Consider the following 16,583-nt stretch of genomic DNA (forward strand, 5'->3'; position numbering starts at 1 on the left):
AGGTAGGAGGAGACCGCTCGGCCCGTCGGTTTGATGCCGGTTCCCCGGGGAGGGAGAGGATGAAGACGGTGAGAGAGGGGGCGGACAGGATGTTTGTCCCGGTGGGGACAGGAGGGGCTCATCTGTGGAAATGTCTGAGCCCACGGTGGTGGCGATTCACCACATTGGGGGGCAAACACCGGCAGACTGTTGCCCTGCAAGCGGGGCCAATGGTCCGGGCAAAGTGACAATTATTTGTGTTTTGTTGAGACTGTACCGGGAATATGGTGTAAAATCCCGCTCCCCACACTAACACCCAGACCCTGGACTGACACCAACCTACTGTCTTGTTTATTATTTATTGTAATGCCTGCACTGTTTTGTGCACCTTATGCAGTCCTCAGTAGGTCTGGAGTCTCGTGTAATTTTGTGTTTTTTTACGTAGTTCAGTGTAATTTTTGTATTGTTCATGTAGCACCATGGTCCTGAAAAACATTGTCTCGTTTTTACTGTGTACGGTACCAGCAGTTATGGTGGAAATGACAATATACAGTGCCTTGACTTGACTCTGATCCTCCGCACTGCCAAGTCTTACCATTAATGCTATATTCTGCCATCATCTTTGACCTAATACAATGAACCAGCTCACACTTATCTGGGTTGAACACCATTTGCCTCTTCTCAGCCCAGTTTTGCATCCTATCAATATAGATATAGATAGATAGATATACTTTATTAATCCCGAGGGAAATTTGGTTTCGTTACAGCTGCACCAACCAAGAATTGAGCGTAAATATAGCAATACAAAAAACCACAACAATCAAACACCAAAATGCAAACTGTGCCAGATGGAAAATAAGTCCAGGACCAGTCTATCGGCTCAGGGTGTCTGACCCTCCACGGGAGGAGCTGCATGTTCGATGGCCACAGGCAGGAACGACCTCCCGTGCTGCCAAGTGCTGTATCACGGTGGAATGTGGCCAAAGTCCAACAGTAAAAAGTTCAATATCCAGTCTGCAAACACGTTCCTCGATCATAATATACCCCGGATTGCACTATCCGTTGTTAGCCAGATCAGTAAGCACCCAACTCCTTTGCGCTTACCGCTCTCAGTGCACTTCCGGTCAGCCGGAACGGTATTACCCACCGAACTCCTCTTCTCCAAAAGTCTCTGTTGTCTCGACCCGGTCCTTTTTCCTCGGCTTTGTGATCCCCCTCTGTGTGTTTTCCTCCGGATTTCAGCTGGGGTGTCCATCGCTCTGTTCGCTGAGCCGGACGGTGTTTGCTGGTCCGTGAAATATACAATGCGACCTTGCTTCTGTCCAGCGTGTCGGGATGTAACCATTTCCAGTGCTAAAGAAAACCCAAAGAAAACTCTCTCTACCAGCATGTTAGGTAGCGTGCAGCTTCGACGTGTTACCGTGAGAAAAAAAATACAAAAAATAACGGAAATTAAAAAGTAAGAAGAATAGATCGGATTGGCTGTACCAGGCTGCATGCACGACTGGTGCATGTGCAAGATATATCTTCAAGCCAGCACTTTAGATAAAATTTTAGTATCAAAATTGAGTAAAGAGATAGGTCTATACAAAGAGCATTTAGTAGGATTCATATTCTTTTTGAGAATGAGCAAAATGGAAGCTCCGTAAAAAGACTCTGGTTGTCTTCCTTCCTGTAAGGGTAGAACATAAATGTGGTATAAGCAAGGAGGAAAAAGCCTAATAAAATTCTCCAGAGAATCCACCGGGTCCTGGGGATTTCCCAGAATGCAATTCTCAAATAGCCTGAGCAATTTCATCCTGGGAAATAGGTTGATCCAATTGCCTACGATCATCTAACGAAAGATTAGGAATATTTAATTGATCTAAAAAATTATTCATTGCAATATTATCATTAACAGAGTCAGATCTATACAATTTAGAATAAAATTCTCTAAAAGTTCATTAATTTCAAGGTGGTCAGTTGTCATGTCCCCATTAATTTTATGTATTTCTTTAATTTGCCGCTTGGCTGAAAATGGCTTCAATTGATTAGCCAGTAGCTTACCAGTTTTATCTCCGTGAATATGAAGTTGACTTCTATCTTTTAAAAGTTGGCTTTCAATTGGATATGTTAAAAGAAGATCATATTTAGTTTTAGTTTCAATACGTCTCTTATATGTTTCAGGATCAGGTACAGAAGCATATTTATGTTCCAGTTGCTTTAACTGATTGGCTAATTCATTTCTTTCTTTGTTAGCTTTTCTAATGATGTTTGCAGTATAAGAAATAATTTGACACCGGATGTATGCTTTAAAAGTATCCCATATAATCAGGCTAGACGCCTCTTCCAACGTATTTTCTTCAAAAATAAAGAGTAATTTGATTCTCCATAATTTTTTTTAAAAATCCTCATCGGATAACAGAGTTGAATTAAATCGCCAAAATCTACTCATGGGGATAGTACCAGGAAGATTTAAAGATAGAATTACAGGAGAGTGGTCAGAGATAGCAATCTCTTTATATTCAATTGATCGAACTAATGGAATCATTTGACTATCAATAAAAATAAAGTCAATCCCGGTATAAGAATGATAGACATGAGAGAAAAAAGAATACTCCCTGTCCGTCAGATGCAGAAACTGCCAAGCATCAACTATACCACATTTAGTTAGAAAAGATTGGATAAACAAAGCTGATTTATTAAGTGTGGCTGGTTTAACAAATGAGCGATCAAATACTGGATCTAACCAGCAGTTAAAATCTCCTCCCATCACAAGGGAGTAGGTACACAAATCTGGCAAATATGAAAATAGACGTTCAAAAAATCCTGGATCATCTACGCTGGGGTCATAAACATGAGCAAAAACAATCAACTTACTGTCTGAACTCCCTGATACAATAACAAATCGAGCATTAGGGTCCGAAACAACGTTATGCTGAATAAAGGAAACTGTAGTATCTACAAAAATCGAAACTCCACGTGATTTTGCGTTAAACGAAGAGTAGAATTGCATACCCTTCCACCCAGTAAAAAAAAAACGTAAGGTATCACAGCTGCGTATGTGTGTTTCTTGTAAAAAAAAAATAATGGGTGCTTTCATTTTTTTAATATAAGCAAACACTTTATTCCTTTTGGTGGGGTGATTCACCCTTTCACATTCAAACTAAACAGGTTAATATTTCGAACCATTTTAAATACCAATCAACATGTAATTAAAAGATCTGGCCATAAGTTATTAAAACTAGAAAGCAAACCGTAAAGTAAGGTATTCAAACAAACAATCATATATTCAACCCAACACAGCTCCCAGAGAGAAATAGGCCCTACCCCCTCCCCTACCCAAAGCGAGAAAGCTGACCAATAGACAGTCAGTGAGCTAAGAACTAAGTACCGGCCCCAAAAAATCCAGCTGATAGAAAAAAAACTCCAGTCCTGCAAGGTCATTATGTCCCTACCAAGACACAACATAAAAAGCAAAATAACTCAGTATTCGAAAATATGAAAGGATCACTTTAAACAAATTCAAAGAAAGCTGTATTAAAATAAAGCCTCAAAAAGGGATAAAATAAAGTAGTATCAAAAAATATATAACAAAAGACAATATATGAACAGCCAAAACGTAACCTTATTTCAAATTCATATTAACAGAAGAAAAAAACTTGATCAAATAAGTATAACAGTTTTAGAATTCATCCTTCAGAAACTCCTTTGCATCTTCAACTGAATTTATTCTTTTTCGCAATCCGTTCTTCAAAACAATACTCAGACGTGCGGGGAACTGAAGAGATGGTTTATACCCTTTATCATAAAATTCCGACATAACTTCTTTATATTTCATGCGATCAGCCAAAACTTCAGGTGAATAGTCTTCCACAAATCTAACCTTGTAATTTTGGAAATCGATCATTCCTTGTCTCCGGGTATGGCGAATTAAAAGGTTCTTAATACGAAATTCATGAAAGGCTAGTCTGACCGATCTGGGTTTCACTGCCAAGGACAATGGCTTCAAAGCCAGAGAGCAAAAAGCTCCATCGAGCTTCGGCTCGGAAGTGAATAAAGCAGGAAAAAGCTGCTTCAGAAAGTTTGCAAAAAAACTTCGTAGGCTCAGCTCCTTCAATTGATTTTTCAAGACCCAGGATTCGCAAGTTATTTCTCCTATTTTTATTTTCGAGACTGATGATCCTTCTCAGCATTTTATCATTGGATAAAGATAACTCTTTGCAGAGTTTAATTGTATCTTCAACGTCCTCAGCTTCACAGTATTCTCCTGAATTTGGTTCTCATGCTCAAATAAAGTTCACTGAATTGTATCCAATTTGCTGTTAAGCTGTTGAAACTCTTCACAGAATTCCTACTTTTGCCGTTTAAGGAAGTCACTGATTGAATCCAAAGTGACTGCGGATTCATCTTCTGTTTCTCTTTCTTTTGCAAACACTTTGGTTCTTTTCCCAGCCACAGTAAAGCAGTATTGAAGTTTTATAATAAGGTTTCAAAAAAAAAGACTGGTAGAGACAATTAAGTAAACAGGGTAGGAGCAATCGAAAAGCGGCCAACAGGGCTCTGACTGCTTCTTATATCTAACATCTGCTTCCTTCTTCCGCTTGACGAGTTGCCTCGCGTGTTTCGTCAGCCACGGTTCCCTTTTCCGACCATTTTTTCCTTGCCTCAGTGGGACAAACCTATCCTGAACCCAGCACAAGTTGTCCCTAAACTTCCTCCACATTACTTCTGTGCTTTCACCTTTCAACACCTGTTTCCAATTTACTCTCACTAGTTCCTGCCTCATCCATTCATAGTTAGCCCTTCTCCAGTTAAGCACTTTCCCATTTTGTCTGTTTTTATCCTTTTCCATAGCTATGCTGAGGCTAAGTGAGTTGTGGTCACTCTCACCAAAATGCTCCCCCACCAAGATGTCTGCCACCTGACCAGGTTCATTACCCAGAACTAGATCCAGTATGGCCTCTCCTCTCGTCGAACGGTCCACATACTGTGTCAGGAATCCTTCTTGAACACCCCTGACAAATTCAGCCCCATCTATCCCCCTTGCAGTCAGGAGGTGCCAGTCAATATGAGGGAAGTTGAAATCACCCATAACTACAACCCTGTATTTCCTGCACCATTCTAAAATCTGCCTGCTTATCTGCTTCTTGATGTCCCGAGGGCTATTTGGGGGCCTATAGACCACTCCCGGCACAGTGATTGATCCCTTCCTATTTTTGACTTCCACCCACACCGACTCAGTGGACACTCCCTCTGCAGCATCCTCCCTTTCTACAGCCGTGATACTATCCCTGACCAGTAATGTTACTCCCTCCCCCTTTTCTACCTCCCATCCTATTCCTTTAAAACACCTAAACCCCGGTACCTGCATCAGCCAATCCTGCCCTTCCTCCAGCCAAGTTTCAGCAATGGCCACAACATCGTAGTTCCATGTACTGATCCATGCTCTAAGTTCATCCCCTTTATTCCTAATACTCCCAGCGTTGAAATAGACACACTTCAACCCCTCAAACTGGCTACATGTATGTTTTGTCCCCTGCCTGTCCTTCCTCACCAACTCAGAACACACAGCATCATGCCCTTCTCCTTCTACCCTCATCTCTGCACTCACATTCTGATTCCCACCCCCCTGACAAACTAGTTTAAACCCTCCCCAACAGCTCCAGCAAACCTGCCCACCAGGATATTGGTTCCTTTCCAGTTCAGGTGCAGCCCGTCCTTGTTGTACAGGTCAGACCTTCCCCAGAAGAGATCCCAATGATCCAGAAATCTGAACCCCTGCCCCCTGCACCAACTCTTCAGCCACACATTCAACTGCCATGACTTCCAATTCCTACCCTCTCTGTCTCGTGGCACAGGCAGCAATCCTGAGATTACCACCCTTGAGGTCCTGCTTTTTAACTTTTTCCCCTAACTCCCTATATTCCTTCTTCAGGACCTGATCCCTACTCCTATCTATGTCATTGGTCTCCACATGGACCACCACATCTGGCTGCTCACCCTCTCTCCTGAGAATACCGAGAACTCCATCCGAGATATCGTGGACCCTGGCACCAGGGAGGCAACAGACCATCCGGGATTCTCGATCTTTCCCACAGAACCACTTATCTGTCCCCTTTACTATCAAATCCCCTATCACTACTGCTCTTCTCTTTTCCCTCCTTCCTTTCTGAGCTGAGAGTTCAGTCTCGGTGCCAGACACACAACCACTACAACTTGTCCATGGCAGGTTGTCCCCACCAACAGTATCCAAAATGGTACGCTTATTGTTGATGGGAACGGCCACTAGGGGTGCTCTGCTCTTTCTGTCTATTCCCCTTCCCTCTCCTGACAGTCACCCAGTTACCTGTCTCCTGACTGTCTCCCTGCAACTCCAGTCTATTACTGCCTCCGCCCCCCGAATGGTCCGAAGTTCATCCAGCTCCAGCTCCCTAACTCGGATTGACAAGACCTGTAGCTGGATGCACCTCTTGCAGGTTTAACCATATAACCATATAACAATTACAGCACGGAAACAGGCACCATCTCGGCCCTTCTAGTCCATGCCGAACTCTTACTCTCACTTAGTCCCACCAACCTGCACTCAGCCCACAACCCTCCATTCCTTTCCTGTCCATATATCTATCCAATTTAACTTTAAACGACAACATCGAACTTGCCTCAACCACTTCTGCTGGAAGCTCGTTCCACACAGCTACCACTCTCTGAGTAAAGAAGTTCCCCTCATGTTACCCCTAAACTTTTACCCTTTAACTCTCATCTCATGTCCTCTTGTTTGAACCTCCCCCACTCTCAAGAAGCCTATCCATGACAACTCTATCTATCCCCCTCATAATTTTAAATACCTCTATCAAGTCCCCCATCAACCTTCTACGCTCCAAAGAATAAAGACCTAACTTATGCAACCTTTCTCTGTAACTTAGGAGATGAAACCCAGGCAACATTTTAGTAAATCTCCTCTGTACTCTCTCAATGTTATTGACATCTTTCCTATAATTTGGTGACCAGAACTGTACACAATACTCCAAATTTGGCCTTACCAATGCCTCATACAGTTTCAACATTACATCCCAACTCCTGTACTAAATGCTCTGATTTATAAAGGTCAGCATACCAAAAGCTTTCTTCACCACCCTATCCACATGAGACTCCACCTTCAGGGAACTATGCACCATTATTCCCAGATCCTTCTGTTCTACAGCATTCTTCAATGCCCAACCATTTACCATGTATGTCCTATTTTGATTAGCCCCACCAAAATGTAGCACCTCACATTTATCAGCATTAAACTCCATCAGCCATCTTTCAGCCCACTCTTCTAAGTGGTCTAAATCTCTCTGCAAGCTTTGAAAACCTTCTTCATGATCCACAACTCCACCTATCTTAGTATCGTCTGCATACTTACTAATCCAATTTACCACCCCATCATCCAGATCATTAATATATATGACAAACAACATTGGACCCAGTACAGATCCCTGAGGTTTAGTCATCAGAGACAATTGTGCTGTCCCTCACTTCCCACATCCTACAATCGGAGCACTGGACTGCCCTATCTACTGCCTGCATTACCAACTCCTAAGTTAATCAAAATAATTAAAGGAACATACCCAGCCTTACCTTACTGGGAGCAAGCTCATCCTCTGCCGCTGCTCGCCGAAACATCTCGAGCCAAAGCCTCAAAGCTCCACTCCTTCACTGGCCGCTCTCCACTCCAGTCCCATTAAAGGTGAATATGCAGCAGAGGAAACTGCTCCCATGCCCAGTGACCAGGGTGCAGACTGGGTGTGGTGAGCAGCAGCAATAATTGCAGAGTTCAGCACCGACAGTCACTCTCGAAATTGCACTCAGCAACGGTGATGGACAAATATCCAGCATGCAGCTTATTAAAACTTTCTCCTCAGTGTGAACCCGGTAGGGTATCACAAGTGTAACATGCTGTAAGGTTTCACTGCTAATGGAATGGCCTCTCTGCAATGTATCACTGCTGAGGTAATGGTTTCTCTGTAGCAGTAATGTTTAGGTTATGACTAGAGATAACAGGGTTTTGGAGTGCAGGGCTATCCAATGAGAGAAATGTTGTTCTTTCTTGTGAGTCTGGAAGAGAGATTTTCACTGTATTTTGCTGGGGAGAGATGAGAAGACATGAATGGACAGAGTGGGCTCTTTTTCTTCTTCATTATTTTTTTTTACTCGCCCTATAGTCAAAGAAAGAACTACAAAGCCCAATCGTTTAATCGCATATTATGTATCGTTTGTTATTTTGGGGTACTGATTTGTAACAGGGGACACATCGTGCAGCATCCACCTAAATGATCTTTCTTAAATTTGGCCAGGCTGGGGGGCAATCACCCCCTATATTAAGCTGCTAGCTGAAACGAGAGTTACATAAGGTTAGATGACTGAGCGAATTGCTTCACACATTCCCAGCAGGTGAACGGCCTCTCCCCAGTGTGAACTCAATGATGGACATTTGGTGGCGATGGCTGAGAGAATCTCTTCCCAAAGTCCGAGCAGGTGATCAGCCTCTACCCAGTGTGAACTTGCTGGTGTCTCTGTAGGCTGGATGACCGACTGAATCTCTTCCCACACACTGAGCAGGTGAACGACCTCTCCCCTGTGTGAACACGCTGGTGTCTCTGAAGATGAGACAACCGAGTGAATCCCTTCCCACACACTGAGCAGGTGAATGGCCTCTCTCCAGTGTGAACTCGCTGGTGGCCCAGTAGTTGAGAGGACGAAGTGAATCCCTTTCCACACTCTGAGCAGGTGAATGGCCTCTCTCCAGTGTGAACTCGCTGATGTATCTTCAGTTGAGATAACTGAATGAATCCCTTCCCACAGACTGAGCAGGTGAATGGCCGCTCCCCACTGTGAACTCGCTGGTGTGTCATTAGGGGGGATGACCGAGTGAATCCCTTCCCACAGTCTGAGCAGGTGAATGGCTTCTCCCCAGTGTGAACTCGCTGATGTATCTTCAGTTGCGATGAGCAAGTGAATCCCTCCCCACAGTCCGAGCAGGTGAATGGCCTCTCCCCAGTGTGAACTCGCTGATGTACCTTCAGGTGGGATGAGCAAGTGAATCCCTTCCCACAGTCCAAGCAGGTGAATGGCCTCTCCCCAGTGTGAACTGACTGATGTGTCAGTAGGAAGGATGACCGAGTGAATCGCCTCCCACAGTCTGAGCAGGTGAATGGCCTCCCTCCAGTGTGAACTCGCTGATGTATCTTCAGTTGGGATGATCGAGTAAATCCCTTCCCACAGTCAGAGCAGGTGAACGGCCTCTCCCCAGTGTGAACTCGCTGATGTACCTTCAGTTTGGATGATTGAGAGAATCCCTTCCCACAGTCCGAGCAGATGAACGGCCTCTCCCCAGTGTGAACTCGCCGATGTACCTTCAGTTGAGATGACTGAGTGAATCCCTTCCCACAGTCCGAGCAGATGAACGGTTTCTCCCCAGTGTGAACTCGCCGATGTACCTTCAGTTGGGATGAGGAAGTGAATCCCTTCCCACAGTTTGAGCAGGTGAACGGTCTCTCCCCAGTGTGAACTAACTGATGTGACAGTAGGTTGGCTGACTGAGTGAATCCCTTCCCACACACTGAGCAAGTGAACGGCCTCTCTCCAGTGTGAACTTGCCGATGTACCTTCAGTTCAGATGACTGACTGAATCCCTTCCCGCAGTTTGAGCAGGTGAACAGCCTCTCCCCAGTGTGAACTTGCTGATGTACCTTCAGACTGGATGATCGAGTGAATCCCTTCCCACAGTTCGTGCAGATGAACGGCCGCTCCCCAGTGTGAACTCGCTGATGTTCCTTCAGTTGGGATGAGGAAGTGAATCCCTTCCCACAGTTTGAGCAGCTGAATGGCCTCTCCCCAGTGTGAACTCGCCGATGTACCTTCAGGTGGGATGAGGAAATGAATCCCTTCCCACAGTTTGAGCAGGTGAATGGCCTCTCCCCAGTGTGAACTGACTGATGTGTCAGTAGGGTGGATGACCGAGTGAATCCCTTCCCACACACTGAGCAAGTGAACAGCCTCTCTCCAGTGTGAACTCGCTGATGTACCTTCAGTTGGGATAATCGAGTGAATCCCTTCCCGCAGTCTGAGCAGGTGAACGGCCGGTCTCCAGTATGAACTCGCTGGTGAGCCATTAGGTCAGATGACCGAGTGAATCCTTCCCCACAAATTCAGCAGATGACCAGCCTCTGCCCAGTGTGAACTGACCGGTGTGTCCACAGGTGGGATGACCAACTGAATCCCTTCTCACACACAGAACAGGTGAATGGCCTTGTCCGGTGTGAACTTGCTGATGTACCTTCAGTTAAAATGACCGACTGAATCCATTCCCACTGTTTGCTCAGTGAATCGGTTCCCTCCACCCCCCACTGTGTAAAATGATGGGTGCGCCAGTCGGTCAGATGACCGAGTGAATCCCTCCTCACAGTCTGAGTAGGAAGGATGATCGAGTGAATCCCTTGCTCCTCTTCTTAAATTATCTGGACAGAGACAGCAAAACTGGCATGTTGTGTTCGAGATTCCAGTAGACAAATTCCTTGTCATGTTTAACCTGTAAAAATATTTACAAAATCCATCAATGGGTGTCGGACAATATCTCAGATGAGGTCACTTGAGTTGTCAACGTGTGATCTGGCATCACTCTGTTCAACTTCACTGTTACCCAAGTCAGAGAGAGAAATCATCTTCTAACTGGGCACAGTGCTGTTACCTGGAATGACCATCAAATTCTCTGATGCTCTTCCTGTCTCTATAAGAATTGGACCTCTCTGCCATCTCCGATCTGTGACCCAGCTCAGTTTGACTCTCTGCGCTGGTATTATTCCCTGTTCCCACTGAGCTGCATGGGTTCCTGTCCCCACAGTAACTGAAACACTCTCACACGAATAGCCGGCAGTGCATTCCACGCACCCACCACTCTCTGTGTAAAAAACTTACCCCTGACATCCCCTCGGTATCTATTTCCAAGCACCTTAAAACTATCTCCCCTCGTGTTAGCCATTTCAGCCCTGGGAAAAAACCTCTGGCTACCCACATGATCAATGCCCCTCATCATTTCATACACCTAAAAAAGGCTCTAAACATAAACAAGGAAATTATACATTGCTTTGAGAATTTGTTGGAAGTATACAAAATTATGAGGGTATAGATAGGGTAAATGCTAGCAGCTTTTTCCACTGAGGTTGGGTGGGATGACAACCAGATGTCATGGGTAAGTGGGGAAGGTGAAAATTTAACGGGAACATTTGGAAAAGCTCTTTACTGAAATGGTCGTGAGAGTGTGGAATGAGATGTCAGCGCAAGTAGTGAATATGAGCTCGGTTTCGCCATTTAGAAGAAGTTTGGATGGGTCCTGGATGGTGGGGGTATGGAGGGCGATGGTCCCAGTGCAGGTAGTTGCATTGGACAGCTTAAAGTTTTTTTCGGCATTGACTAGATGGGCCAAATAGTCTGTTTCCGTTTGAACTTCTCCATGTTTCTATGACAGAGAAGCTGGCCAAACTTGTTTGGAAGGGAAAAGGTAGGAGTGACAATGGAGCAGCAATGGCTGGAGTTTCTGGGAGCAATTCGGGAGCTGAGTGATAGATACATCGCAAAGAAGTGGAAGCATTGGAAAGGCAGGAGGACACAACTGTGGATGAAATGAGAAGACAAAGCCAACATAAAAGCCAAAGAGAGGGCAAACAAAAAAGCAAAAACTATTGGGAAGCTTTTAGAAACCACAGAAGACAACTAAAAAAAAGTTGGATCAGCTCGGGGGTGGAATTTTGATATTGTAGTCATTAATGAACCTTGGTAGCACCCAACATTCTGACGCATTTGGAGGAACAAAATATCCAAGGTTCCCTGTGCCAGTTACCTTTCAACTTTTATCTTGACAGGCATATACAAACTAGACACCCTCAAATTTTCACTTCTGAAGGCCTCCCACTTACCAAGTACTCCTTTGCCAGAAAACAGACTGTCCCAAACCACACTTGTCGGATCCTTTCTGATACCATCAAAATAGACCTTTCTCCAATTTAGAATCTCAACCCGTGGTGCACACCTCTCGTTTTCCGTAGTTACTTTGAATCTCATTGCATTATGATCACTAATTTCTGTCACCAGCCCTGGAACATTTCCTAACAGCTCATCGCACACTTCTACGTCAGGAATTCTACAAACTGATTAAGGGCACATTTGACAAACTCTACCCCCTTGAGTCCTTTTACAGTATGGGAGTCCCAGTCAATATATGGAAAGTTAAAATCACACTTTTGTTCCTTGTCATGGTCTGCAATCTCTCTACAAATTTGTTCCTCTAAATCCCTCAGACTGTTTGGTGCAACCAAGTCCCAATAATGGCTACAATATCATAATTCCCTGTCCAAGAGCTCATCTGGATTTCCTACGATGCTTCTTGCATTGTGATACACACAGCTCAGCACATTCATCGCACCATGCTCAACCATTTGATTGCTGACTCTGTCTGAGGTCTGAACAACATCTGACTGGTGTCAAGAAAACAAACTCTCTCTCATTGTCACAAAAACAAAGGAGCTGATTGTGGACGACAGGAGGAATGGAGACAGGCTAACCCCTATTGACATTAATGGATCTGGGGTTAAGAAGGTGAACAGCTTTAAGTTCCTCAGCATAAACATCACCAAGGATCTCACATATAACCATATAACAATTACAGCATGGAAACAGGCCATCTCAGCCCTTCTAGTCCATGCTGAATGCTTACTCTCACCTAGTCCCACCAACCTGCATTCAGCCCATAACCCTCCATTCCTTTCCTGTCCATATAGCTATCCAATTTTACTTTAAATGACAATATCGAGCCTGCCTCTACCACTTCTGCTGGAAGCTCATTCCACACAACTACCACTCTCTGAGTAAAGAAGTTCTCCTCATGTTACCCCTAAACTTCTGCCCCCTAACACTCAACTCATGTCCTCTTGTTTGAATCTCACCTACTCTCAATGAAAAAAGCCTATACACGTCAACTCTATCTATCCCCCTCATAATTTTAAATTCCACTGTCAAGACCCCCTCAACCTTCTACGCTCCAAAAAAATAAAGACCCAACTTGTTCAACCTTTCTCTGTAACTGAGGTGCTGAAACCCAGGTAACATTCTAGTAAATCTCTGTCCTCTCTCTATTTTGTTGACATCTTTCCTATTATTCGGTGACCAGAACTGTACACAATACTCCAAATTTGGCCTTACCAATGCCTTGTACAATTTTAACATTACATCCCAGCTCCTATACTCAATGCTCTGATTTATGAAGGCCAGCATACCAAAAGCTTTCTTCACCACCCTATCCACATGAGATTCCACCTTCAGGGAATGATGCACCATTATTCCCAGATCCCTCTGTTCTACTGCATTCTTCAATGCCCTACCATTTACCATGTATGTCCTATTTTGATTAGTCCTACCAAAATGTAGCACCTCACACTTACCAGCATTAAACTCCATTTGCCATCTTTCATGTACATGGTCTGTACATACCGGCTGTGTTGTAAAAAGAGCACAGCAGCACCTCTTTCAACTCAGATAGTTGAAGAAGCTGGGGATGGGGCCCAAAATCCGAAGGTCTTTCTACAGGGACACAGAGAGTGGTGAATCTGTGGAATTCCCTGCCACAGGAAACAGTTGAGGCCAGTTCATTGGCTATATTTAAGAGGGAGTTAGATATGGCCCTTGTGGCTACGGGGGTCAGGGGGTATGGAGGGAAGGCTGGGGCGGTGTTCTGAGTTGGATGATCAGCCATGATCATAATAAATGGCGGTGCAGGCTCGAAGGGCCGAATGGCCTACTCCTGCACCTATTTTCTATGTTTCTATGTTTCTATGACACAATTGAGAGCATCCTGACTGGCTGCATCACTGCCTGGTATGGGAACTGTACTTCCCTTAATCGCAGGAACCTGCAGAGAGTGGTGCGGACAGCCAGCGCATCTGTAGATGTGAACTTCCCACTATTCAGGACATTTACAGAGACAGGTGTGTAAAAGGGGCCCAAAGGATATTGGAGACCCAATTCACCACAACCACAAACTGTTCCTGCTGCTACCATCCAGGAAACGGTACCACAGCAAAGGGACCAACAGGCTCCGGGACATCATCTTCTACCAGGCCATCAGACTGATTAATTCATGCTGATACAATTCAATTTCTATGTTATATTGACTGTCCTGTGTACAAACTATTTATTATAAATGACTATAAATTACACATTGCACATTTAGATGGAGATGTAAAGATTTCTACTCCTCATGTATATGAAGGATGTATGCAATAAAGTCAATTCCATTCAATTCACCCTCTCCACTATCTGTTCTGTCATTCTGGCTCCCATTTCCCCTACAACTTATTTTAACCACACCACCCCTCCCCCCATCACTAGCACTAGCGAGCCTTACCACTGGATTATTAGTCCCCTCTTGTTCTGTTCCTCTAACTAACGAATCCCCTATCACCCCTTTGATTTTTCTCTGCCAGGTAATCTCAACAGTTTCTAAAGTGGTCCACCTGTTGTTGTGCGGGATGGACACAATAGTACTCTGCGATGGCTATTTAACCTCATTCCCCTTCCTGACTCTCACCCAGTTTCCTGTGTCCTGCACCTTGGGTGTAACTCACCTCTCTTCATGTCATATCTATCACCCCGTCCGACTCCTGGATGATCCAGAATTCATCCATTTCAAGTTCCAACTCCTTAAACTGCAGGGTTACAAGCTGCAGCTGGATGCACATCTTGTACGTCATGGCATCAGGGACACTGGAGGTCTTCCCACCTTCCCACCAATCTCCCCTCAAATTTGTAATGACCAGTGTGCACATAAAGCTTGTATTATGCAATTTTCCCACATGTGCACAGTGAATTTTATATAGAGAGGTATTCATTTTAACAGCTATCAAATCACTGTCTATAAGAACTTTGATCTCCTCTGGGTTTGTTTAAGTTCATCTACACTCTCACACAACCTATGTTGCAGGCCTGTAACAGGTGATGATGGATTTTCTTGTCAGAGCTTTTGCACACGGTCCATGTGTCATTTGCTTGCTAAATGACACTTAAAAAAGTCAGATTTTCAAATATCACTCCACTTCTTCCCACTTCCTAATTCTCCAGTAACTTTTGCGTCACCACAATACACACAGGTAACACCAGTTTCTGTATTGTACATAAATATTTCCCCTGAACCCTCCCCCAGGTGACTGACGGTGGTGAACTCAGTGATGGCAATGCCAATGAATATGAAGGGAAGGGCAGTAGTCTGTCTCATTGGAGTCTGGCACATTTGTGATGTGAAAGCTACTTGTTGCCCAGGGCAAAGGTGTTTGATATCATTATGTACCCAGAGAGAGTGGGACAAAACATGTTCTCACGGGTAGAAAGTCCAGAACAAGAGGGGGTGGAACAAGCAACAGACACAAAATGCTGGGGGAACTCAGCAGGCCAGGCAGCATCTATGGAAAAGAGTACTAATGCTGAGTTCCTCCAGCAATTTGTGTGTGTTGCTCGGATTTCCAGCATCTGCAGATTTTCTCTTGTTTGTGACTGGAGGCAGAACAAAGGTGATTTTCACAACAGCTGATGTAAAAGATTTTGTTCCCTTTCTCCGAGTTCCCGATCCTTGCATTTAGACAGCTGGAGCTCAGCTCTGTCTGAGAGACCCATCGGTTCCCATTCCCTCATCAGCCGGAAGCTCCCCGGGGCCCGTGTACGGATGGTGGGGCTGAGAGAGAGGGAAGAGAGCAGGACTGTCCCGGGATTGCGGGTCACGGAGTCCGGAGTCACAGCAACTACCCGAAGTCGGTGTTGAAAACGCCGCCCGGTGAGACCCCCAACCCGGAGACCCCTTCTCACCTCAACCGATCATCCGGGGCCTTTTGTGCCCCGCGCGCTGGTGAGCTCGAGCTTGGTCGGTTTAACGGCTGGGCTACTGATCACGTGACCAGCCCCTCCCCCACCGCTGTCAACAGAGGAGTCACGCGCTGCGCTATTCCCATTGGTACGAAGCGATGTCAATCACTACTTCCAACCAATAGCGGAGGCCGACTAGCCGAGAGGGCGTTACCCCCGCTGACACCGTCTCCCGAACTTTCCGTCACGGCGGGACAACCGTCAAAGTAAATGTCCGCTTTCTGATTTATTTCCATTTCCCTCCGAGGGAAGTTGGGGCGTTTGTGAAGCGTCTCCTGCGGCCGGAGTCTGATGTGTCGCTGAGAGGTAGGAGGAGACCGCTCGGCCCGTCGGTTTGATGCCGGTTCCCCGGGGAGGGAGAGGATGAAGACGGTGAGAGAGGGGGCGGACAGGATGTTTGTCCCGGTGGGGACAGGAGGGGCTCATCTGTGGAAATGTCTGAGCCCACGGTGGTGGCGATTCACCACATTGAGGGGCAAACACCGGCAGACTGTTGCCCTGCAAGCGGGGCCGATGGTCCGGGCAAAGTGACAATTATTTGTGTTTTGTTGAGACTGTACCGGGAATATGGTGTAAAATCCCGCTCCCCACACTAACACGGGTCACACAGACCAAAGAACAAACTGCCGGAGGAACTCAGTGGGTCGGGCAGCATCTGTGGAGGGAAATGGACCGTC

The 16,583-nt window shown here is 45.3% G+C and overlaps 1 protein-coding gene across 4 annotated transcripts; it reads right to left on the reverse strand.

The window, feature by feature from the left end:
• Positions 1-919: 919 nt before the first annotated feature.
• Positions 920-15,908, reverse strand: LOC140208394 (uncharacterized). Of its 4 annotated transcripts, none has more exons than XR_011888757.1 (3): positions 15,850-15,908; positions 7,582-10,531; positions 920-1,332 (listed from the first exon to the last, which is right to left on the reverse strand). XR_011888757.1 is itself a non-coding variant. In XM_072277060.1 (3 exons), the coding sequence occupies exon 3, from the start codon at positions 10,113-10,115 to the stop codon at positions 8,490-8,492; it is 1,626 nt and encodes a 541-aa protein (XP_072133161.1). In that variant the 5' UTR covers positions 10,116-10,531; positions 13,437-13,575; positions 15,850-15,898; the 3' UTR covers positions 4,583-8,489. The 4 variants fall into 4 exon arrangements, 3 of the variants coding, with proteins under 3 accessions (XP_072133161.1, XP_072133159.1, XP_072133160.1); XM_072277060.1 differs by lacking the exon at positions 920-1,332 and adding an exon at positions 13,437-13,575 and having other exon boundaries at positions 4,583-10,531; positions 15,850-15,898; XM_072277058.1 differs by lacking the exon at positions 920-1,332 and having other exon boundaries at positions 4,583-10,531.
• Between the last annotated feature and the right edge of the window lie 675 nt (positions 15,909-16,583).

This window comes from Mobula birostris, chromosome 13 (assembly GCF_030028105.1).
Source record: "Mobula birostris isolate sMobBir1 chromosome 13, sMobBir1.hap1, whole genome shotgun sequence".
Lineage (NCBI taxonomy): Eukaryota > Metazoa > Chordata > Chondrichthyes > Myliobatiformes > Myliobatidae > Mobula > Mobula birostris.